Source organism: Schistocerca gregaria, chromosome 3 (genome assembly GCF_023897955.1).
Source record: "Schistocerca gregaria isolate iqSchGreg1 chromosome 3, iqSchGreg1.2, whole genome shotgun sequence".
NCBI lineage: Eukaryota > Metazoa > Arthropoda > Insecta > Orthoptera > Acrididae > Schistocerca > Schistocerca gregaria.
The window spans coordinates 793,557,425-793,581,840 of NC_064922.1; the positions used below are offsets into that span (position 1 = coordinate 793,557,425).

At 37.5% G+C, this 24,416-nt stretch overlaps 1 protein-coding gene across 2 annotated transcripts in view; it reads left to right on the forward strand.

Annotated features, from left to right (window-relative positions):
• The window catches only part of LOC126354301 (activating transcription factor of chaperone), a 50,396-nt gene extending 31,814 nt beyond the window's left edge, over positions 1-18,582 (forward strand). Inside the window, exons 1-2 of one of the 2 annotated variants that reach the window (XM_050003855.1) lie at positions 15,660-16,028; positions 16,966-18,582. In XM_050003855.1, coding sequence (XP_049859812.1) covers positions 16,010-16,028; positions 16,966-17,987 — 1,041 coding nt within the window. In that variant the 5' untranslated portion in view covers positions 15,660-16,009 and the 3' untranslated portion in view covers positions 17,988-18,582. Of the gene's footprint in view, positions 1-15,659; positions 16,029-16,965 lie in introns of those variants that run through there. The other variant, XM_050003854.1, reaches the window with a different exon arrangement.
• The last annotated feature ends 5,834 nt before the right edge of the window (positions 18,583-24,416 follow it).

Below are 24,416 nucleotides of genomic sequence, written 5' to 3' on the forward strand. Positions count from 1 at the left end.
ACATAAGAGTCCATACACAAAAGAAAGAACATTTAATGAATTTTGTCAAATCTAACCTAGCATCTAAGTAGGCTACGTCCTGGGGACATAATTGCTTGAGATTCAGTGGAAAATACTCAGTATGATTGTGAATCTGAAAACAGATTTGCGAGCTTACTGTTCAGGATTTTTTTGTTACTGTCAGTAGTCTCTCTTGTTTTGTTACATTATGCGATGAAGTAAACGTTACTTTGTGTGCTTTAATTTTTTGCTGTTATTGAAAGTATTGTCAAGGGCAACTGGGTGATATTTTATAGATATGCTTTGTGACGTACTCTCTTTCAGATTAGATGTTTTGATGAGTTTTTGCTGGAAAATAACATGTTGATTGGCTTAGCCCAATTTCTCATCAGCATTTAATGTGGAGAAACACAGCATGTGACCCTCAGTCAGGATCAGTTGCTGTTGCTAGAAACATGTCACATTTCTAATGTTCATGTTCTTGCTCATTATCTCCTCTTTAGTGCACTTTCTACACAGCTTTCACTGTAGCTCATTGCAAAATGCACATACTCACACATCACAGCAGTGACAGTGGAATGTCTCATTGTAACAGCATGGTCTTGGAATGTTAATGATAATGTGAACGCTTTATGACCATTTTCTTTGTTTGCTTTCTAAATATCGTCCCCCAGTGTTGTGATACCAATTACTGACTGAAGATGCTGAGTTGCGGATAGGTACAACAAAAAGACTGCCAGAAAGTAAGCTTCCAGCCAACAAGGCCTTCATCATTTGTAAGGTGATAGGGAAACACAGGAAAGAAGAGAAAGGAGGACAGGGCACTGAGTATAGCAATGCATTAGAAAATAGCACTGGGTTATATGTTGGAAGAAAGGCCATTTCTGATGCATTACTATACTCTGTCTCCATCCTTCTTTCTTGTGTTTTCTTGTCACCTTACAAATGACAAAGGATTTGTTGGCCTAAAGTTTTCTTTCTGACAGTCATTTTGTTGTACTTATCTGCAACTTGAGTTGTTGCTATTTGGTGAATAGCAATTATCCTTTTCATAATATTGTTACATTCCATCCTGGATTTTCCATTGTTCAATTACTGACTAGTGTATAAAATGTGAGTTACCAACTTCTATTTTTCCTCCAGTCATCACAGTTTTCGGTAGATCTACAACTACCATATGAAACACCTAAATAGTATTATTTCTACTGGATGACCCAGAAATATCCAGTAGTACTCTGAAATGTACAGTAAAACTTGCTCAAAATGGAATTGCATGGGATTGAAATAATTTTCTAAATTGGACAAGTTTCCAGATTACAAAAAACTCACTAGACTACATAAAATTTGTCATGTATCATGCACAGAAGTATAAATTTGTAATTATGCAGATATTTACCTTCACTTCTATTTGTTAGATGTTTTTTTATTGTATGTTGTACATTAATTGATAAATAAAAAGGAATATCTGTGTTTTTACTCTAACTTTAATTTCACTTCATGTTGTGTGTACATTATCCCTGTGTTTATTTACTTTACATTTCACTCTTTTCACCATGTATCAAGTAGGGAAACCTGTTTGAATTTCCTGCTCAGAATTGTTTTTTCTATGCAGTTTTTCGCACTGTACAATAGTTGCAACAGCTTGGCAGAATTTGTCTGTACTGCAGATTGTATAAAGTCATTTATGCATGCAGTAGCTTCTTCAGGCATGTAAATTTTTATAGGGACATCATTTTGCTGCTCTGATCCTTCCTTTGGTTTTTCCTAGTCACCTTTTGTGTTTTGAATTTTTATTAAATCTGTTGCTGAAGTAAAAATGAAGTAAGTTGACAGAAAGTTGTCACTTCAAATGCCATCATAGGCACTACATCAAGTGTTTCACATTTTAATTAATGCAGCGATAGTGGCTGCATTTTGTTGGGCTTTGTTGGTCCTAGAAGCATCATGTTCATGTCCTCCAAATCCTGCTTTGTTGAAGCACTTGGTAACAGTTTTGGTCTTCATTGTTTCTTAAAGTATCACAAATTTGTGTTTTACCACATTTGAAATCAACATTATTTTGTGTGCAGAGAGATTCTCTCTCTCACCCACCTCAATTACTGTAAACTTTTTGTTAAGTATTAGTGACAATTTGTTCGACATCATGTTATCACTTAAAGTGCTACTATTCAAATGAAACTGCCAAAAAATAATGCAGTCCTTGGTTAACAGATTGTCCTTCAGTGTGCTGGCATATAATCAAAACTTCTGTTCCACGTAATAAGAACATGAGAGTTCAGTAGAACCTCTATGTACTCCTCAGTAAGATATATCAGTTACCTGTTCATGTATACTGGTGCATGTTCATGCAAATCCTGAAAGGCTGTGGATAGTTCTTAGTGAGCAGGTAACAATATTGAGAGACAAGGGAGAAATAGATGAACAGCTCATATCCAGTGATGTAACGTGGGAAGATGCTTTCGCAGCATAACACAATAATCTGTCAGTGACAATGGAAAACGAGAAATACTGACAGGCGGAGTGTTCATGAATGAACCATATACTTTGATGTACTGATACTGCATGTAACTTGTTCGTTGTTGCACAGAGCGGAGCGGTTTGATGTCCACACATGTAGCATTGTGCTGTACAGAGCCTTGTTTCTAGCTTTTGTGCCACTTAAATGCATTGTCAGGGCTGTACACTCTAGAGATGGGCAGACTAGTTCATCCTTGGGAACTAGTTCCCTGGTAGTCACTCTTTTTCGAGAACCGTTCATTTTTACTTGTTTGCCGTTCATATGTGCGTGGAATATGGTTCTTATGAAACATTAAAAATTAGTAGTGTAGGTGACTGAAGATGGAAGATGCCAAGAGATGGCACTTGCCTCCCCCCTGGAGTACATAGTTCTTTTTCATTACAGAATTCTCACTCACTTGTAGAAGTGATTTTCATGATTCTGCAAAACCTCTAATTTTGCAAACTGTAGCATTATGTGGCTGATCGCAGTGAAATAATATAAGGTGGCACATTAAAAAAAATCTGCCCTGGTCGCCAATTACGCACAATGTTTTGACCCCTATGAGCAGAGTAGATAAACATATAATGTTTAGGCAGTAAAGAAATAACAAGCTAATGCAAGCAACAACTTCAAAACAATAGATGACAATTGTTGAGCGACAATGAGCAGTCTAGACCTCGGAGCACCGCCCTGTTCCACTGAAATAATAATGTAGAAGTTATCATATTCTCTTCACAAAATGTGACACCAGACACTTGATTATGAAGTGTGGGCTTCGTTCGGTTGTAAGTCTGTTTGCCTTCCATAACAACGAACATGCTGTTTTACCTTGGATAGAAAAAAGGATGGAAAATGGCCACTCGTGTGTGCCGTGCCAACTTCCTTTGCATGTGCCACAACAAAAAAATCTTCCCTTTTTGTAAGTATGTCTTCTGCTGTTTATCAAAATTGTGAAGTAAGCTGATATGCCCCTTTGTTGCCTGAAAAGATGTATTTATTACATACCACATAATTTTTATGTAGTGTACGTAGTTATAAAATACATTTTAGTTACTGGTTGTGGATACTGAATAGAATACGTAAAGAACCGGAAGTCCAGAGTTCAAAATAGGTTTGAAACTGATCTAGACTGGGCATACACAGTGAACAAAACGAACAACAACTCAATACTGAACTAACTGCCGGAGCAGTCGGCAGGGGAACTGATGAGTGGCCATGTAAAGTAGGATGAGTCCGGCCGAGAGAGACAGAGATTCTGCAAAACAGACGGGAACGAGACTGGCCGACACGTCGCTGCGGGACCGAGACTGACCGTTTCTCATTCCCAGGAACTACAAGTAGAAAGTTGCAACCAAAGTGAACTATGGAAGACTTCCTTAGAATTCATTCTTTGCTCCTTCTGTTCATTTTGGTGAACCATTCCTTTGGACCAGCTAGTTCGTGAACAACCCATCTCTAGAACACTCTTATGCTAGTAGTAGCTCCGTGTACAGTTGTGAATAACTAATTAATACTGTAGTACTGTATGATAAATGAATTATTGTCTTAAAATTTGGAATCTGTGTCCCATGTTAGGCACATTCAGCTTCATACAAAAAATTTGCATATAAGGGGGTACTGAATGTGTCAGGACTGAAATATTTGTACGATATGTGTAGATTTATGAATTATACATGTTCTGCTTTGATCAACTTTACTGTATTCCAAGCTCATGTGGTTCCTGCAGTCACTAATTCAATTCTGTTGTGTCCAATGTGTTGCATGTTTTCAAATTTTATGATTGTGAGCGGCAACTAAATAAACTTTCCGGGTTCTTCTTCTTCTTCTTCTTCTTCTTCCCATATTTAAGCGGTACAAGTTAACGTTTTATTGTGGGCTGCCACTGTAGTTTAGGTATGACTCATTCAGCTCCGAGAGAGAGCGTGTGGACAGTCCATGGTTAACAGATTGGCCTTAAGTGCACTGGCGTATTATCGAAATCTCTGTTTCATGTAACAAGAACATGATACAGTTCAGTAGACTCTATGGCTACTTAACAGTTATCTGCCCATGTAAGCTGGACAAGTTAATGCAAATCCTGAAACGTCGTGGCTTGCTAATGGTTAGCAGGTAATGATACTGAGAGACATGAGAGAAACAGATAAACAGTTCATATCCAGTGATGTAGTGTGGGAATATGCTTTGCAGCATAGCAGCACAATAATATGATTGGTGACAAAATTGTTTTATTTTCGAAAGGTACTATACTAAGAGGAAAGATGGTGAAATTGAGCATGGCTGTACACTCATCTAGCTTGCGACATTGTAGTGTGTGATTACTAAGAGGCAGCTGTGTAAAGAAACAGGGTAGCTCTTAAAAATCATGTACACTTAAAATTAAAAGAAATGCCGTTTTCTGCAAAGTTTCGATGAAATGTGAGTGAACTTTTAAGACCATTGTGTTACTAAAATGAACATAGAAACTAATTACTAATGAATATTCGTCGCTTTTCCTTTTGCCAAATCATTAATACCAATTATCAGTTTTTAATTAAATTAATTCAGATACATAATTTGAAGTCTGTCAAAGGCCTCCTTAGAAGTTTCTTCTTGGCATTATGGGGAAAAAATTGTTCACACTTGCATGTGTACCAAGAGCATACAAAATTGTGGCTGCAACCTCCTAAAGCCAATGAAATTTAGGGTTGAGAAAGTGCAGGAAACTGTTACTGGTGCATATTTTCTCTGTTAAATGGGTGTTGTAATTAGTTAACTTACAGTCCTTAATTAAGCCTAATGTGTTTCCAGCTATTCACATCAATAAGCAAGGAAAATGACAATACATCAAACATTTTGTGCCATTCAGCATTTGCGGACTGACATTGTCAGGGTGCGTATACCACAGGAGAGCTGGGAAAAACACGGGAATTTTTTTCATCTGAGAGAAAATTGGGAATTTTTAGAATTTTTTCCGGGTATTTTTTTATTGTTTTAGTTTTCAGTTAAATTTTTGTAATTTTGAATTGTAATAACTGAGACTCTAACAAGGAATTTCATTTTTTTTACAACAAGACGTGGTGTATGCACAGCGTCTTCAGGCAGCAAAATGTGTCGAACACTTTAGGATGAAAATTACCCAATTGTAACAATAAACTGCTTTTGATGAGCATGACGTCAGAACTGTTTTCATTACTCTCATTTGACGAGTTGCCTGCGGGTTAACGCGCATGCGCAGAGCTGAAGTTACATATGAGCAGTGTCTTTTCCCGCTTCTGCCCATTTGAAGTGTGGTTTTAGCTGTATAAGCAATAGCAGCAAGCAGCCAGATGCTAGCTGGAAAAAATTATGTAACATGCCCAAGCTGCCAGATTCATGCATGTGCCAAGCAATCTGAGTTAGAGGAAAGGGGTAGTCTCCATGTGATCCGTGTTAATTTTTCATAATGTTTGCTGTCTTAGCTCAGTTTTGTCAAATGAAACCAAAACTGATTTCTGTGGCTGGAAGCTATCAAGTGAATGAAAATCCAGTCACAATCATGGAAGACAAAAATGGGATATTAGTTTCAGTTGTCTGAATTTATTTTATTTTCACATTATTGGCAATCAAGCATTAATCATGTCACAGAACGTTAAGTTATTTTTGTTGGTTTGCTGAAGAAATTTGGCTTTATTAATCTTTTCCACAAAGGCAGCCAATTTATTTGAAACACTATTAGCTAGTTCCAACTGTCTGCTGAATTTATATGCACATTTTCATCTTCTGGCATGTATAGCATAATGTTGTAATGAAGGACCAAACATCAGATAATACAGTTATGCTACTCACGAAGATTGGCATTCCAAAAACCACACTGAATAGCTGAGTACCAAGTAGGGGTCTACTAAATTGTGAAATAGGACATACAATTGCACGCTTTAAGCCAAATTATGCATTTTAGTATGGTTTACAAAATTCTGATACTCATTTGGTATTCTGATGTCCTGTTTCTTTTATCACATAACTCCATATACCTACAAAAACAAGTAAATTTTCACTTGAAGATGGCTACTCAGTCAAGTTTGATTAATAGTATTGAATAACATGTTTGGTTTCAAATATATTGACAGTTTTAGCAGAATTTTACAAATTGCCTGCCATTGACACAATGTTTTCTGATCACAAGACATGTGTCAACACTTCTCTAGTACCACCTCTAGGCTTGACATTACATCTTAATTTGTGTTGTTCACATCTTTAAATTTACAGAAAGCCATCTTCGGTAAGTTATAGACTGGCAGGACACCGTATTTTATCATTATAACTTCCCACAAGGCTTTACATTTACTCCTGAAGTTGTACAGTTTCTTGATTTCACTGAGAAACCTTGTGGCTTCACAGAGAAATCTTGTTAATTTTTTGTGTGTTGTTGTTGTTGTTGTTGTTGTTCCTGCTGCTGCTGTGGTCTTCAGTCATGAGACTGGTTTGATGCAGCTCTCCATGCTACTCTATCCTGTGCAAGCTGCTTCATCTCCCAGTAACTACTGCAGACTGCATCCTTCTGAATCTGCTTAGTGTATTCATCTCTTGGTGTCCCTCCATGATTTTTACGCTCCACGCTGCCCTCCAGTACTAAATTGGTGATCCCCTGATGCCTCAGAACATGTCCTACCAACCGATCCCTTCTTCTAGTCAAGTTATGCCACAAATTTCTCTTCTACCCAATTCTATTCAAAACCTCCTCGTTAGTTATGTGATCTTCCCACCTAATCTTCATCATTCTTACACCACATTTCAAACCATTCTATTCTCTTCTTGTCCAAACTATTTTTTATCCATGATTCTCTTCCATACATGGCTACACTCCATACAAATACTTTCTGAAATAACTTCCTGGCATTGAAATCTATACTCAGTATGAACAAATTTCTCTTCAGCAACGTTTTCCTTGTCATTGCCAGTCTACGTTTTATATCCTCTCTACTTCGACCGTCAACAGTTATTTTGCTCCCAAAATATCAAAAGTCATTTACTACTTTAAGCGTCTCATTTCCTAATCTAATTCTCTGCGCATCACCCAACTTAATTAGAGTACGTTCCATTACCCTCTTTTTGCTTTTGTTGATGTTCATCTTATATCCTTCTTTCAAGACACTGTCCATTCCGTTCAACTGCTCTTCCAAGTCCTTTGCTGTCTCTCACAGAATTGCAATTTCATCGGCAAACCTCAAAGTTTTAATTTCTTCTCCATGGATTTTAATACCTACTCCGAATTTTTCTTTTGTTTCCTAACATCGGGGATAGGCTACACCCCTGTCTCACACCCTTCCCAACCACTGCTTCCCTTCCATGCCCCTCAACTCTAATAACTGCCATTTTGTTTCTCTACCAATTGTAAATAGCAATATGCTCCCTGTATTTTACCCGTGCCACCTTCAGAATTTGAAAGAGAGTATTCTAGTCAACATGGTCAAAAGCTTTATCTAAGTCTGCAAATGCTAGAAACGTAGGTTTGCCTTTTCTTAATCTAGCTTCTGAGATAAGTCGTAGGGTCAGTATTGCCTCATGTGTTAGAACATTTCTATGGAATCCAAACTGATCTTCTCCGAAGTTGGCTTCTACCAGTTTTTCCATTCGTCTGTAAAGAATTCACATTAGTATTTTGCAGCCATGACTTATTAAACTGATAGTTTGGTAATTTTCACATGTGCCAACACCTGCTTTCTTTGGGATTGGAATTTTAAATCTGAGGGTATTTTGCCTGTCTCATCCATTTTTCTCACCAGATGGTAGAGTTTTGTCAGGACTGGCCCTCTCAAGGCCGTCAGAAGTTCCAATAGAATGTTGTCTACTTCCGGGGCCTTGTTTCGACTTGGGTCTTTCAGTGCTTTGTCAAACTCTTCATGCAGTATCGTATCTCCCATTTCATTTTCATCTACATTCTATTCCATTTTCATGTTATTGTCCTCAAGTACATCGCCCTAGTATAGACCCTTTGTATACACCTTCCACATTTTTGCTTTCCCTTCTTTGCTTAAAACTGGGTTTCCATCTGAGCTCTTGATGTTCATACAAGTGGTTCTCTTTTCTCCAAGGGTCTCTTTAATTTTCCTGTAGGCAGTATCTATCTACCCCTAGTGAGATAAGACTCTGCATCCTTACATTTGTCCTCTAGTCATCCCCACTTTGCTATTTTTATACTGTTTGAAAATAATGAAAAACTTCTTGTCCTTAGTTGTAGCATGTAGAAATAGAGCTGTTTTACAAGAAATTTTTGTTCTTCCTAACTAGCTTTGTGTAGTGCTGTGTTCATATGAACTCAGTTGGAATTGCTACGTAATTGTATTTCAGTTGTAGGATCTAGTTTTGAAATGGAAGTTATGCCAAAGTCTGCTTTCTTATTTTGCAATCCTCAGTGGATATGAATTGTTCCAAGTACAGTAACTGCGTGCTTACTCCCCGAACAATATGCTGCAGTGCTGCACCTGGTCATGTGATGCCCCATTATGCACAAAATTGCAAACAGAAATGCATTAAAAAGCATACAAGCAGGCCAAAACCAAGCACAGACCACCTGTGTAGTGGTAGATGCACATACGCAGTAATGCCTATTTTCTGGCGCTCTGTGGCAGTTTTGCAAATGAACTTACTGCTAACAGATCGTGGGAAAATATTGTTAATAGTGGTTTTAGAAATGTTACCTTCAGAGTAAATTTCCTTTTATACAAGATGAATTATTTTACGTGTGAGAATGTGTTATGAATTTGTTATATCACAGAGTGTTTGACTCTTATTCAAAATGTAACCCTTTGAGGACCCACCACTGAGAAAAATTTTGGGCCCAGAGGACCAGCCAATTTATGTCATTATTTAAAAATTTTACTGGCATGGTTGTGTTTGATATATGTTAAAAGAGCAACACACAAACAGGAACCAATATGACATGTGGAAGCTTAGCTATGCCTATAGCTATACTATGTGTACGTTAATTTAAACCATTAACTTTTTCTATTTGTGTGTTCGTGCTGCTTAACGGTGACATTGCTGTTAGCTGTGTACATCATGTATCATAGCCTCTGAATACCTGCTGTCATTGGCTATCAAGGTCACATGACATGAGCTATAATTGGCTGACAAAAGCAGTTTGCAATCTTTGTTTCAGTGCTTGGGAAGCCAGTTTTCTGTATGTAGTGGAATTCATGTTTATACCTTCATAATAAGAAAATGCGCAGTGTACATGTTGCTGCGCATCAAAGATCTTTCAAAAACACATTGTTTTTTCATTGCATTTCATTTCCTAAAGTGCTGAGAAGTTCTATGCTGATGTGTAAAACCTTTACCATTCAAAGGATTGATAGGTTTTTCAGCTCCAAGGGAAAGTATACTGTCACTCGACCCAGAAAACTGTTTTATCACTTTAGAATAAGTGTATTTTTACCCTTGTAAAGGTGTTTTTTTAACTGGGAAATCTGCAATTTTTTCCCACCCTCACATATACAACCTGTGTATGTACAAAAATGTAGGGCATTTAATAATTCCAGTGTTCCTTGCAAAAGCAACAAGTTTTCTGTTAAAAATGTATGTCACTACACTTTGGTATGTCATTACCCTTATCTGCGGTTCTGGGAGACTTTCTTAAAATAACCCTTTTCCTAGACCTCTCCGGTCCTTTTCCGTCACCTTCTTCCGTTCCTTTCAACCCTTCTGCCTGAAGAAGGATCCTTTAGCTCCAAAAGCTTGCCAATCACAACAGTGCGTGTTCTGCCATTGCTTGGTGAAAAGATTTTTTATCTCTCCAGTTATATAATTTTACCAGCATACTTTCAGTAATATCAGTATTTTTTTGGTACCTCTTATTTGGAAATTAGTCCATTAACTGTTGAAAAAACTACATTCAAAATAACATGTTGTGTCATCCTTAGAAAGAAATCCTCAGTAACGTATAATACAGTTCATCTGATTCCAGGACCAGCAAGGTATGCCACTTCTTGCATTGCAAATGAATACTCAGCTTTGAAATTAGTCTTTCCAAAAAAGCTTTGAAATTACTCTTTCCTTCATCAGTTTAAAACATTATACTCACCCATTCCAATGCTGAAAGAACATGTTTGTATGGGAATAAGTGGAAAAAGTCATGTTTTTGACCTAGACGCTTATATGTCTGTTGTTATTAGCAGGACTTTTATATGTCACTCAGTGAGTCTACCGAAAGCTCATGGGATGAATATGAAGTCGTCTAAATTTCAGAGCTACAGTGTCTCTAAAACACTCAAAAGATAACAGGGGTTATTACATTTGATGATACAAGGCAAGACTATGAAGTGGTGAACAAGATAAGTTTGGTACTATGAGGAATTTTTGGGAGAAATGGGTAGAGATATCTCCTTACAATTCCAATTTGTTTGTTATGGTAGATGAACAACTTGTAGCATTCAGGGAAACCACCTTTTCCACCTGTATATGCATAGTAAATTAGCAAAGTGTGATATCAGCCTGTCAGTGCTTTGTGACAGTGAAACAAATTATATATGAAATATTCTGTCATATAGTGGGAAATGGAAATATCCCTGAAAAGAACCAAGACCTAACAGTTTTAATTGATGTAGAAGGGGATAACATTACCTTTGAGAACTTTTTGACCACTCACGAGCTAGGACAGATGCAACTGAAGCGTAATAATGCAACAATTGGAACTGTGCAAAAAAGAAGCCTTCTAGCCCACAAAACTCTTGCAGACCATGGAGATTTATAATCTAAATGATTAATGGAGAATCTCATATAAATATGTAAAACGAGTACTAACAAAGAGATAGAGGGGCTGGCCAGTACATACCTGAGCTCAGTACAGCCGATAGATACACAAAACAGAACAGAAAATTTTTATCCTAGCTTTCGGAACTTTGTTCCTTCATCAGGGAGGGGAGAGGGGAAGAAGGGAAAGTGGGTTCAGTTACTTACAACCCAGGTTATGAAGCAACATAACCTGGGTTGTGAGTAACTGAACCCACTTTCCCTTCCCCTTTTTTCCCCTCTCTCCACCCTGAAGAAGGAACAACGTTCCGAAAGCTAGGATAAAAATTTTCTGTTCTGTTTTGTGTATCTATCAGCTGTACTGAGCTGAGATTTATAATCTCACATAAGCATTTGCTTTCACGAAAGGCGCAGCTCTTTTATATACATTCCAAGGGGGGAAAAAGTGTTATTCTGCAAATCTCTCTGCACTATACTGCAGAAGTCAGTGATAACAGCAAAGGAAAACTGCAAATTATCTTAAGCTCAAAAACATGAAAGGAGCTGTGGACACACTAGACAAGATGATGGTGAATTACACAGTAGACAAGAAAACAAACAAATGGCCTAGTGTTGTGTTCTCACATGTTGTTGACATGTCTGTATGAAACTGCTATTGAAGGCAGTTTATCCCCAGTGGTAAGCAAACACACTGCAGCGAAGAAGACTGCTCCTAGAAACTCTTGGCGAGAAGTTAATTAATGGAGAAATAGAGACGAGGACGTCCTCCACATCGAAAGAAAATTTATACGAGGAGTAAGAAGAGAGGCATATGTCATCTACAAGTAAAAACTGACAACAAAAGTTTAGTGAAGAGAGCTGAGTGTAAAAAATTCACTTTCAAGAAACATCTTACATATCCATGTAAAAACTGTTAGTAACAATGAGGCATAGGGTAGTAAAAATCAAGAAACACCTCATTTAATATATCAGTTATTGTGTCATTGTACTAGTCTGTATGCAATTGTAAGGTTAATTCATTATAATGTCTAAATTATAAATTTAGTTGTGGTTTCAATACACATACATTAAAAAGTATACCTACAGGCAACAGAAAGAAAATTGGGTCATTTTGACCCAAACACCTAGAAGCATGTACAAAATAAACACAGTAGCAGACTTAATGGGATGGTTCCTTTGGCGAGGGAAAGGCTTTGAGCTCACTCCTTGTACTACTGCCCAAGCCAACCTAGTGCTCATTCTTTACTGACCTTGTCATCGACATCATTTTTCTTCCTTTGACAATATAATTCTACAAGTAATGAAATTGTCCATATGGTCTGCCTGGTGAATTTTGGAAGTCTGTGTGTCTCCTTAGATAACAGATAATGAGGTGTAGAAATGGTATTTATGAGCTATTTATTCTGGTGCTAGCTATAGGCTTTATTTTGAAATATTACAATATTTTTCTTCAAATCCGTGAGTCCTCATTTTCTGACGGGAAGTCATTTTATTTTGGAAATTGTCCAACTTGCATTTTGATGTTTTAATTAAAACTGCACATATTAATAGTTGGAACCTATGACATTGTGAAGAGTGCAGTACGCTAAATATTTTAGAAATCATTTTTTTAAGCCTCTGGAAGCAACCAATGTTGTGGACTACTGTAGTCTAGTGCTTCAGTGGCTGAGTTACAGACAGTAACAAGGAGTGTGTTTACTGTGGTAATTGTTTGTATTATACATGCTGCTTTCATAAATAACAAATCCTTTTGAAGATATGTGGAATACTAGAATGAGAGTTGGTGAAGGGGGTGTCAGAGGAAGGGGGGGGGGGGGCAGAGAGAGAGAGAGAGAGAGAGAGAGAGAGAGAGAGAGAGAGAGAGAGAGAAACTATTGCAAAGATCAAAACAGTTTTTCAGTGACAAGGCATGTTGTCCATATCTCATTTTCATCACATTTGCAAAAGGATTCTTTATGCATAGTGGATTCATGTTAGTTCAGAGGAAGCTCATATGAAAAAAAACTTCATTTTGAGTTCTGATGGTGGTATCCACTTTAACACAAGCATATTATAATTAACAAATATATTTGACATTTTGTCTAGATACCAGCAAGGTATGCAAAATTTGACCTCGTGTACCACAAAATTCACCATTGAGTGGTCTTCCTTTATATGCATCTAAGGATCTTAAGAGACTGGGCCACATCAGTTTCCTTCAAACATTAAGGATTAGGAAGTCAGTACTCAACATAAGTTTTCTATAGCAGTGTAATGTTTATAAAGTACAGTATATGACATTGACAGTGCCAAAGATGAAATTTCATCTTTGTTACTATCATTGTCATCATTTACTACCGTACTTAAAACGTAAGCTTCCGTATAGTACAACCCGATCAATCTTTAGAGCTGTCAGTCAACTTTAAATGCCATGTTTAATGGTGTCATCCAACTTTCAACTGTATGTTCTGATGATGCTATTGTTCATTGAAGAGCGAAACCGGTAAATAAAAAAATACAAATTGTGACCTGTGATTATTTTCAATAATATGAATGTAAATTTAATAATCTGTAGAATGGACGTAAAATTTCACTAGCTTTCTATTATGTCTATGGGGAACAAAATCATTTTTAATTGTCATTGAGGTTAAATTAGTTACTAACTTTCGCAGTGAGGAACTGAAATTTATGTTAAAGGCTTTAAGCTGTGTCCCAATCACATTGGTGGTTGTAATATCACTATTAATGGAGCATTGATAAATATCTTGGCAATCTGGTCGATTGACTCCTACCAAAATTATCTTATTGTAACATATTAAAGGGCTTTCTATAGAATACTGCGTAGGAAAAAAAAGTGCAGTGTGTGGTGTGTCTCATGAAAACTGCAGCAGCTCCACACATTGACAGATAAACTGACCAGTGAATCTTGAGGTATGCTTTTTCAATAGCTGGTGGAGCTTAACAATTTCATGGGAGTTAACTGTGCCTTGTATTGGCTTGAATCTGAATACTTCGCAGTATTCTGTAATTTTTTATTTGAGTTCATACTGTGTGAATGTGATTGACTTCAGGAATATTCCATGTGCCATGTTAAACATTGTTAGCACAGGTCTTGACTTCTGAGTTTGTGTCTTCCATTTTGTATATACAATCATTGACCCAGAAGGGGAAGTGGTAATGTTGTGCTGTGCTTCTCTAGGTATGTGTTATCTTCGAAAAGGAGTATTATACTGATACATTTATGTTCATGTTTAAGGGACTGTGTTATAATGTTATTGGTATTGTTGTATTGTGTTCATTCAGTTACTGTATTTACATCCTATAAAAGGAAAGGAAAGAGGTACTGAAACAGGAAGGGCCCTATTATATGATCTCCAATGTTTTAAAGAAGAACAGCACAGAAAAAAACACACTTCAGTCAATTATGGGAACCAGTATTCCTTGAAAAAGAATTTGTACAAATATGATAAATTTGAATTTTTTTCTGTGTCCCAAATTTAACAGAAGTAATCATTTCAGTCATATTAATGAAAGGTGCTTGTATTCATTTTAACCAAAGGAATGTATATTAACCCATTTACTTGGAGTTGTTTGGGAAAAAAGTAGTTTCTGTGATTATCCAGGTTGCATCTAATTGATACTGGATGCTAATATTTATGTATATTAAAATCAAACTCTGCTAATTGCTGTATGTGAATCATTCATCCAATCTCTGTGTATGTGGTTTCTCGTGAAAAACTTTCCCAAAAGTACTTCATACTCTTCCCCTTTTATAAGATTAATAGAGTTACAGGCAAAAGTAAAAGGCAGTACATCCAATAACTGGTTTTGTAAAGTCCAAATAAACATAGGTTTTGATGTAATTTAACAAATTTTTCATTTATTCCACAATTCCAGGAGGAACTTCAGATTTGATTTGCAGAAAACAAACAATAATTCATCACTCTATAAGTACTTTAATGACAACAAATACCAAAGACAAGAAAAATAATGTGAACAAATGTTTTTATAGGATACCTCTGTGTCCAGAAAAATTCATAAGCCTGTAAAAATCTGAGAACTCCATTAAGCAGAACAGATTAGGCAAAAAGTACAGTCAGTCAGAATGCATCATAAGTATGCAGAGAGCCTGGTTGCATGATATACTGTAAACATGGTGTGAAAAAGTAAGGCTTCATTGGAATATGGGGACATGTGGTGATACGTTTTATTCATTTGTGATAATGATTACTTAAATTCTCATTCTTCCTTGTAAAATTTTAAAGAACAGGCTCAATCAAATAACTGCTTCTTTCGCTTAGTTGCAAAGTCTGTGCCACTTGAATGATGATGCATAAGGATATTGCGAACATGATAACCTCAATCACTTGACATGTTTACATTGTATCAGGTTCTATTATTGATTGTTGTTGTCAAGTAAGCTGCCTCCCCACTCCTCACCTTGAGGCAGCTCTAGAGGGGGGACACTTATCTCCAGTGGAAGGGAGGAGGCTCAGATAGGGCAGCCAGCAGTGGAGGCAGTCTGCGTCCAGCTGTGTGGCAGGACAGATGTGTTCACTGTGAATAGCCTGTTGCTAGTCGCATGTTGCACTTTTCCCATGTGTTCCTTCATTTACTATAGCATGCAGTACAATTACCTGTACTTGTGGGACCGTGAAATTATTGTAAATTCAGAGAAATTGGTGAACCGAAGGTGAACATTTAATTTCTTGGGTGCAGAGATTTCTTCTCCCCCAAATTGTGAACAAAGTGTTTGCACAAAATTAAGAAAACAGCTGTCAAGATAATTTGTAAAGAAGATTGTACTGTGGATAGTTACAAGTTATGGCTGCTGCATTCTTTGGTATGTAATGTTGTAATGGCTTTAAAAGTGAAAGTGTGCAGTATATATAATCATATATTTCTTTTGTGATTGATGCAACTATTTTTTGCCCTGGTGCTTACACACTTCATATAATGTGTAGGTACACAATTGAATTCAAAGATAGATGACTGATTTGTGTTATGTTTAACTCATACACTAAAGTTCAGTTTCCATTTGTTTTGTAACGTGTTAGCACTAGCTTCAGAATTGTTTAGAAAACACTGAAATCTCATCTGCATAATTACTGACAGAGGTGTTTAACATTAAAGTATTGCCTGATAACCACACATCAGATGTTGGTGTGACTATCTAATAGAAACAGCACAAAATGCATGCCATATAATCACTTCAGTCAATTTAACTTGGTAAACATTCATTTGAATAGCTGTTCTTCAGTATCTAGTCAGTTTACTGAGATGTACTGTTTTGCAGCTGTGTGACATCACAGTCTTAGTGTGTTCTCTAAATTGTTGAGCATTTTTATGAAATATGAGCATCATGATGTTAAGTGCTCTGAATGTAGTATTACACAATGAAACAAATATGGAGTACATTATCATCAAGAATTAAAACAGTTACTTTTATTTTTTGTGGTAAAATTATGAGATTAACAAAAGTGAAAGAAAGTTAAAAATAAAGAATGACTTTCAAAGTTTTAACACATTCTTGATAGTAATGGCATTTGTGGGGGCATAAGGAAAATTGCAGTAATTTTGTACCATGCAGTATTTTAATTTATGACATTCTCAATTGAAACACAAAAGTAACTAAATGATTTAATTCAACTCAGGAAATATTTTGTCGAATGTAGTTTTATCTGTACTGAAATACACACAAATTCATGCAGATAATTTCATATAGATAATGATTTTTCAGTTGACAGTGTTACTGAAATATTTTTACTTTTGTTGCGCAGAACCTTTCAACAATTGGTTAGAGGAGAAGACTGATCTACCTATTCTGGAAGATTTACCAGTGGAGCAACCTCGTGATACTTTCTATGGTGTCAGAGCCCCGCTACATGAGACTGTGAAACAACAGTCACTGGTGGCCGATGCCTCTCATATTTCCAAGGAGGTGCTTCAACCTTCACTGTCTGCCCCTGTCTCTCAGACAGAGACACTGCTTCAAGAATTCGAGTCTGCATTTAGAGAAGTTGAACTAAACAATGGAACCCTCACACCACCTCAGAGTCCCACAATTGCAAATTCTGTTACTCATTATTCACCAACAGATAGTGTTGTATCTAATGATGCCTTTCTCATTTCGGAGCCACACATTCTCCCCATCCATGCTACTGCAGTTCCAGTAAATGTAACAGCCGTTGGCCCATTCATAGAAGTAATTTCTGAAAAGAAAGATACATTTTTCACCAACCTCGAACAGATGGTCCCTTCTACTCCTGCGCCAGATATTGCAAAAGAATTAGCCGATGTAGATGAGCTGGTACGATCTCGAGCAGAAGACATGGAAGTCAGCAGTAATGCGTGGCAAGATGTTAACTGCGGGTTCACAAGTGATTCTAAAGATGGATACGAGCCTCATGTGTTACCACTGAGCCCTAGCACAAGTTCCAACAGCAGTTTTGAAAGCAGTGAAGAAAGTGCTGATGATCCTGAGTGGGTTCCAGCACAAGAGCAGCTGTCTTCACCTGGGCCACAGAAATCATCGGGAAGGAAGAGAGGTTCTTCATCTAAACCTTATGCTCGTCCAGGGGTGGAAGAAAAGAAATTACGTAAAAAGGAACAAAACAAAAATGCTGCTACCCGCTACCGTCAGAAGAAGAAGGCAGAAATTGAAGAAATCCTGTCAGAAGAGAGAGCCCTGGAACAGAAGAATTCTGAACTTACACAGAAAATAACTGATCTGTCACGTGAAATAAAGTACCTGAAGGGGCTCATGAGGGACGTGTTTCGGGCAAAAGGACTGATAAAGTAATGTATTTAATAATTCAGTGAATGTATCATTTGGTCTGAATTGTTAGCATTAGCTTCATGCCATAAGTTCTGTTGAGTACAAGTACTTAATTATTAGTTAATGATCGTAAGGCGTTTACCCAAGGAAATTTAAACTTAGTGCAAATGGAAAGGCTGTTCTTGTGTGAAGTGTTAATTCATCCTTTGGACAGTATTCTGCAGGGTGGTTACACTTTCTCCGCTGGTTCACTATACCATTGTGTGCGTTGTGATTGTAGATAGCTAACTTGCATTGTGATGACGTACAATGTACTGATGCTGAGAATAGCAGTTGTTATCATATCACTACCCACACAGTGGTATGGATGCAATGTATTTGCTTCATTGTTTTAATCTGTCATCAGTCAGGCATTTCTTGTGTGCTGTTAAAATATCAATGGAATATTAACTTAAACTCTGTAATGAGACACGCTGTTAGGTAAGTAAATAATTTTAGAATAGTTTAGTTTTCTTCTACTTGTGTGTGTGTCTCATACTTTATATTTTTTACTTGGAACTTTTAAGCCTTATTACTGTAAACACTGAATGAGTAATAAATGGAGAACTTGGTGGAAAAATGTTTGTTGTCACTTAAATGACTTCATGCTTTAGTCGTTCATAGAATTGTCATTTATAGAATTGTCATCATTCATTTAATTTTAGTTTTCCATACCTGTCTCACTTCTTAAGCAAGCATGACATCATTCTCAAATTTATATTTTATCATTTAACTTGAATTTGGTTTGTTCTGGTTGAAAATGAACTCAGATGTTAAGTTACTGTGTATTTGTTTCTATGTAGATGTTGGATACACTGGCAGCTCCCCCCACCCCCTTCTCTCTCTCTCTCTCTCTCTCTCTCTCTCTCTCTCTCTCTCTCTCTCTCTCTCTCTCTCTCTCTCCCCCTCTCTCCCCCCCCCCCAATGCGTGTGTTTATAAATATAATATAAAGTAACAGTTCCTGAAGAGCAGTTTTAAAGTTAAACCCTCAATTCTAAATAAGGGAGGGTCACTTTCCAGAGCTACTATTTTCCTCCTCCAACAGGAAGTGGATAACATAGCCTCCGATTTTAGTGAAATGGTGTTCACAACGCTCCGCACATGCTGTCATAGATTTTTTTCCTCAAAACTCATTTCACACTAATTCTGAAATGACAACATCTACTTGTAATGTAATAAAAAAGATTGAGGTGGTCAGCCAACTGAGTAATGACCTATTTTCTTATGATCACATTGTTTAAGATTATTAATATCTTGACTCTTCTAAGAACCACGAAGAAAACACAAACCCTATTATTTGTGGTACAACTTTAGACCAACTATTTAAACTAGATTTATCGTATCTAGTAAAGTCAACAACTCTTTGAAACTTCCTGGCAGGTTAAAACTGTGTGCTGGACAGAGGCGTGAACATGGGACCCGAAGCCCTGCCATGAGGTTTCAGATTGGTGCACACTTGGTTGCAGAGTGAAAATTCATTCTGGAATCGGTAACTCTTTGGTTAAATCTACTGTGCAGTTTTGCAGCAGCCAGAAATTGACAAATTGTAATTCTGCTAAAGAAATCACTCTTAAATTAGAGGAATGACCCTTCCACAATAGCATATTACCAAATATCAGTTAGTGCACATTGAAAAAACATTTTTGGACAAGTTGGTGCTGTGGGAAACATTAAATCTCATTTGGGAGGTGTGGAGTTCACATCCTTGTGTGCATCAACTTTGGGTTTTTGTTGCAATTTCCACAACCTTATTATATTCAAAATTCCTGGTCAATCTCTAATTACCCTATTGCTGCTGGGGTATTAAACTAATATTTTCCTTCCTTCCATCCTATTAAACTGTTATGTTGATGTACAGCAGTCATGTGAATATGTAAATGGGCACCAAATTTTGCAGAGAGACTTTTCTGGTATTTGAATTTTCCTTTATGGTGTCATGCTAGTCTCTCCTTTACATATGTGGCTTCTACAGCTGACAGGCGGCCGCGGTGATCTCGCGGTTCTAGGCGCGCAGTCCGGAACCGTGCGACTGCTACGGTCGCAGGTTCGAATCCTGCCTCAGGCATGGATGTGTGTGGTGTCCTTAGGTTAGTTAGGTTTAAGTAGTTCTAAGTTCTAGGGGACTGATAACCACAGCAGTTGGGTCCCATAGTGCTCAGAGCCATTTTCTACAGCTGACATTTTCCAAAGTGACGGAATCAAATTAAGAAACACATTTTACAGTGATTTTGAGTATCCAGTGTATACCTTGCTTACATGTCATCAAATACAACTGAAGGCAGTTATTTCTGTTGTATAGTATTGTGTGCCTTTATCTGTATAGTAGAAGTAACAATGCAGTCATAGACTAAAGAATAAGTTTTTGAAGCTAAAATTTCTCAAAGTTAAATAATGCATACTTCTATAAAACAACATAAGGTGAATATATTGCTGGTTCCTGGCATAGGAGATGTGTATTATATCTTTGCAGCACAATTTAAGGTATTAAGTGTTGGAAGTTGTTCAGGCATCATGTTAGTGAATAAATATTTACTATGTTGGCGTGAAGTTTCTGAACTGTAAGAAGTGTATAGACAGCTTAATAGTTCAGAATAAATGTGTGTGTGTTCATTAGAAAGTTGGAGTCAGTGATATGTAAAAGTTTCACTGGCCACAATAGCAGATAAATTTCATGTCAGACAAATGTGATTATTGGGTGAAGTACGTGGCCCAGTTACAAGTGAAGCAGTTTTGTAAGAAAGAATACATTGAACAGAAAAAGGCAAGTAATTTTACAGTACACGTTTTTATGTAGTAGGAGGAAGTGGGTGGATGATTCAAACAGTGTTACCAGTGCTTGTAAAAGACTCAGTATTGCTGTATCTAGGTGGTATACAGTGTTTGAGGGGTAGCTTAAGCTCTTGTTCATAGAAGACAATTCTTCCTGGTGTGCATGTAGCAACCAAATAGAACTACTATGTGACAACAGAATGTTAGAAAGTACTGAATTGAGTTTTGCCTAAGTCAGTTTTGATTTGCAGGATGCCAACTACTAAAAGTATCAGACACCAAATACTAGGACTTGTCTGTTACTTTCATAGAATGACTTCAGCATAGTGATGATTCAATGAAAAAGTTGCATTGACTGACAAGTTGGGACTGGTACTCCTTTACAATTGTAGGCATGCTCTCAGCGCCTACTTCGTGCAGTGCGACTGCTTTGTTTCACAAATAAAGATTTTACAAATAAATGACCATTTTCTACAGATTAGATGCACTGATAGGAATAGAGGACAAAATTTCAGCTACTAAAAGGAACTATATACTTCAGTATACTGGTGAACTTATTTCTCTTTATGTATACAATCTCACATCATAGTTTTACATAGGGGTTTTGCTCAAATGTTTTTGCTGTCATGAATTATGTCAGTCACATAAAATTGTACTGCCTTCAGTTTGTGAGGTATCAACTAAATGGTGTGAGGCAAGATACCTCAATGGATCTGTGTTAGAGATAATTTGCTACGCAGCATTATTAGTGGAAGAGATGATATGTATGACAAAGTAAATTTCTCAACAAGTCTCTTTGCTGTGTTACCGAAATGAAATTTTTTATTGTGACACTGCTCACCTTGATATGGGTAACACTAAATTCTACATGAAACTCTCCTAAAGCCCTAAAATGCAGTGTTGGTTGGCAGAATTAAGCACTTCTCTAGTCCTTGTGAAAGGGAAGTTGAAAGTAAACTAGAACTACCTGCGATGAGAAATCAACAGTTATAATTGTTGAAGATAGAAAACTGTATGAAAAGGATAGTTGCTGCTCACCGTGTAGATAACGTTGAGCTGCAAACAGGCAGAACAGAGAGACACACATGTGGGACCACAGCCCTCGTCTCCTTAGCTCTCAGGTAAAGGAAAAATATATGGTCTAGTCAGGTGCTTTTCTTTCAAGGAAAAGGGTAGGTATTACGCGGGTTCTTAACAGGGATGGAACTGGAACTTTTTATGGCAACTGACAAGTCACTAGTCTCTGAAGAAACAATACTGTGTAAGCAGTCGAGAGTGTTTATTTTTCTTTCAGTTATTTACGAAGAAAATGAAGCTGTAAGAATACTGTGTAAGTAAATAAGGACAGAAATTACGCTTAAATGAAAGAAAAACCCTTGTCTGTTAGGAGTTCCTGGAGAACGTTTGCGGGCGATGCTGCATGTAGGACCGACGCAGCACAAGCCTATCGGGATGCAGTAAGACGGCAGGTGATCGACGGTTGGAGCACTGGGCGGCAGCAGCCTTTGATCTAAAAAACAAACTTCCAGCTCATACGCTATTCGTAACTTAGCAACCATTTATTTTTCGGTGGAAAGATCGTTTTTTGAAATGCTGTCCATTGCCCATCAAAAGAAGCCTTGACTTGAGAACTGCTTTGAAATTCAGAGAGATACGTAACAAACAATAAGTGTGCTTCGGCTTCGCGAGCTTTTGCCTTTATGCAGCAAATACACACAGTCAGGTATGCAGTAAAATATCTATTTGCTTCACGTGATCTGATTAGGGCCATCAGGCCGCCTCTTACATGGGATATTACTACTACTACTGCTGCTGCTGCAACTAATAATATCACAGAAGGGGAAAAGTCGATGTTGTAGCTATACAATTAGTTTATTTTATAAAGATGAAAGTAAATGTAAATGTATTATTGGTTCTGCAGAAAAAGATTTTAAGAAAACAAAAGCCAATAATTCTGGGAAAGCGTATGCAGTTGGAACAAAACTTCAATGTGTTCTTGTGACAGCTGTGCATCACAAGGAGTACCATACGCAAACCACTGATGTATCAAATCAGTTGAATTTTCTGAACTTCAGCTGGATGACAGGTTGAGGCTTCATCACGTTGCCGGCCGCGAGGCATGGCGACTCGAGCGCACTGAGAATTCCTTGAGCTTCTGGTTTTCTGGCGATTCTCGAGAAACGACGCTGTGCTCGTAACTTGTATGTCTGAAGTTCATTAGAATAAAGCTTTGATTCACTCACATCAGTTGGATAAACGAAAGTCGTGGAACTGGCAATACCTTACGTGGGGGGGGGGGGGGGGGTTCAAAGGGCTCTGAGCACCATGGGACTCAACTGCTGTGGTCATTAGTCCCCTAGAACTTAGAACTACTTAAACCTAACTAACCTAAGGACATCACACACATCCATGCCCGAAGCAGGATTCGAACCTGCGACCGTAGCAGTCGCACGGTTCCGGACTGCGCGCCTAGAACCGCGAGACCACCGCGACCGGCATCTTACGTGGGATGGAGGTAACTTTTGTTGCAACATTTGCTATAAAAAAATTCCGTAATGTTTAAAAAAAAAAAAAAATAACAACTGACGTGATTAGATATCTTAAATTACACATTTTCTGGAGCAATGAAACACTGACGTCCGTGGATGTAGCTGTTAATTTTTCTGAAAATGCGAGTGTGACAGGATCCCAGGTATGTATGCTACCCATCAAAATCACACAAAAAAAATAATTCCGTGCAGAGGACTCTGTAGTGTGGTGGACTACCTTACTGACTACGTCTTTAGGTAATCAACATGTATCTGTATGTGGATATCCAATAAAGACTGTAAACTATCATTTGTTATGCAAGAATTTTGTTTATTAACGCTAAATTATGGCCCTACAAACATTCAAAATTGTGTTGGAATAGTGACATTTGTAATTTAGTTTTGTGACCATGTCAGATACGTAAGTAATGAAAGTCAAAGTTACCTTAAATTCTATTGTTTATTATAAATCCTGACAAAAAAAAAAAAACGAGTGCAGTAGTTGCAGTTGGAAATGTAACACAAACACGTTTAATAACATCCTATTCAATGACAAATTACTACAAGTACATGAAACAGTTACAAATAACTTAAGGTTGGCGGAGATTCAAGACAAGGAACCAATAGGTAGGAAATTACGTTATAGCACACTGATTCGTTTTCGCGATATGACATCTCCCACTCATTAACACAGCAACGTTTACTGATTACGTTTACGTTGCAATTTTTTTAAATTTTAAAAAAAAGCTTCATCGTGTTGTCTGTCTGTACAGCCGATGTGTAGGACGATGCTGTGAATCCCGAAAAGCTACGTAACTGAAACACCATGCTCCCGTTGGAGCTGCAACGTCACAAGACTATGAAGTGATTCTCTCACTAGCAGCGGACCATGTGTCCCCGTAGTTCCTTCTCTCTCTCCTCCCCCTCCCCCTCTCCCTCTTCCCTCACAACATTCGCCCACTTCTTTGAGATCCACTTCTCACAAGCAGCCATCCAACAACAAGGGTCAATTCTCATGGAGCGTCCTTCCACTTCTCAGTGATTTTACAAAGCTGCTGCCTCAGACCAGTCTGACCAATAAAATTTTCGTGCCCAGAGGCCTTCAGCTAAAGAAAG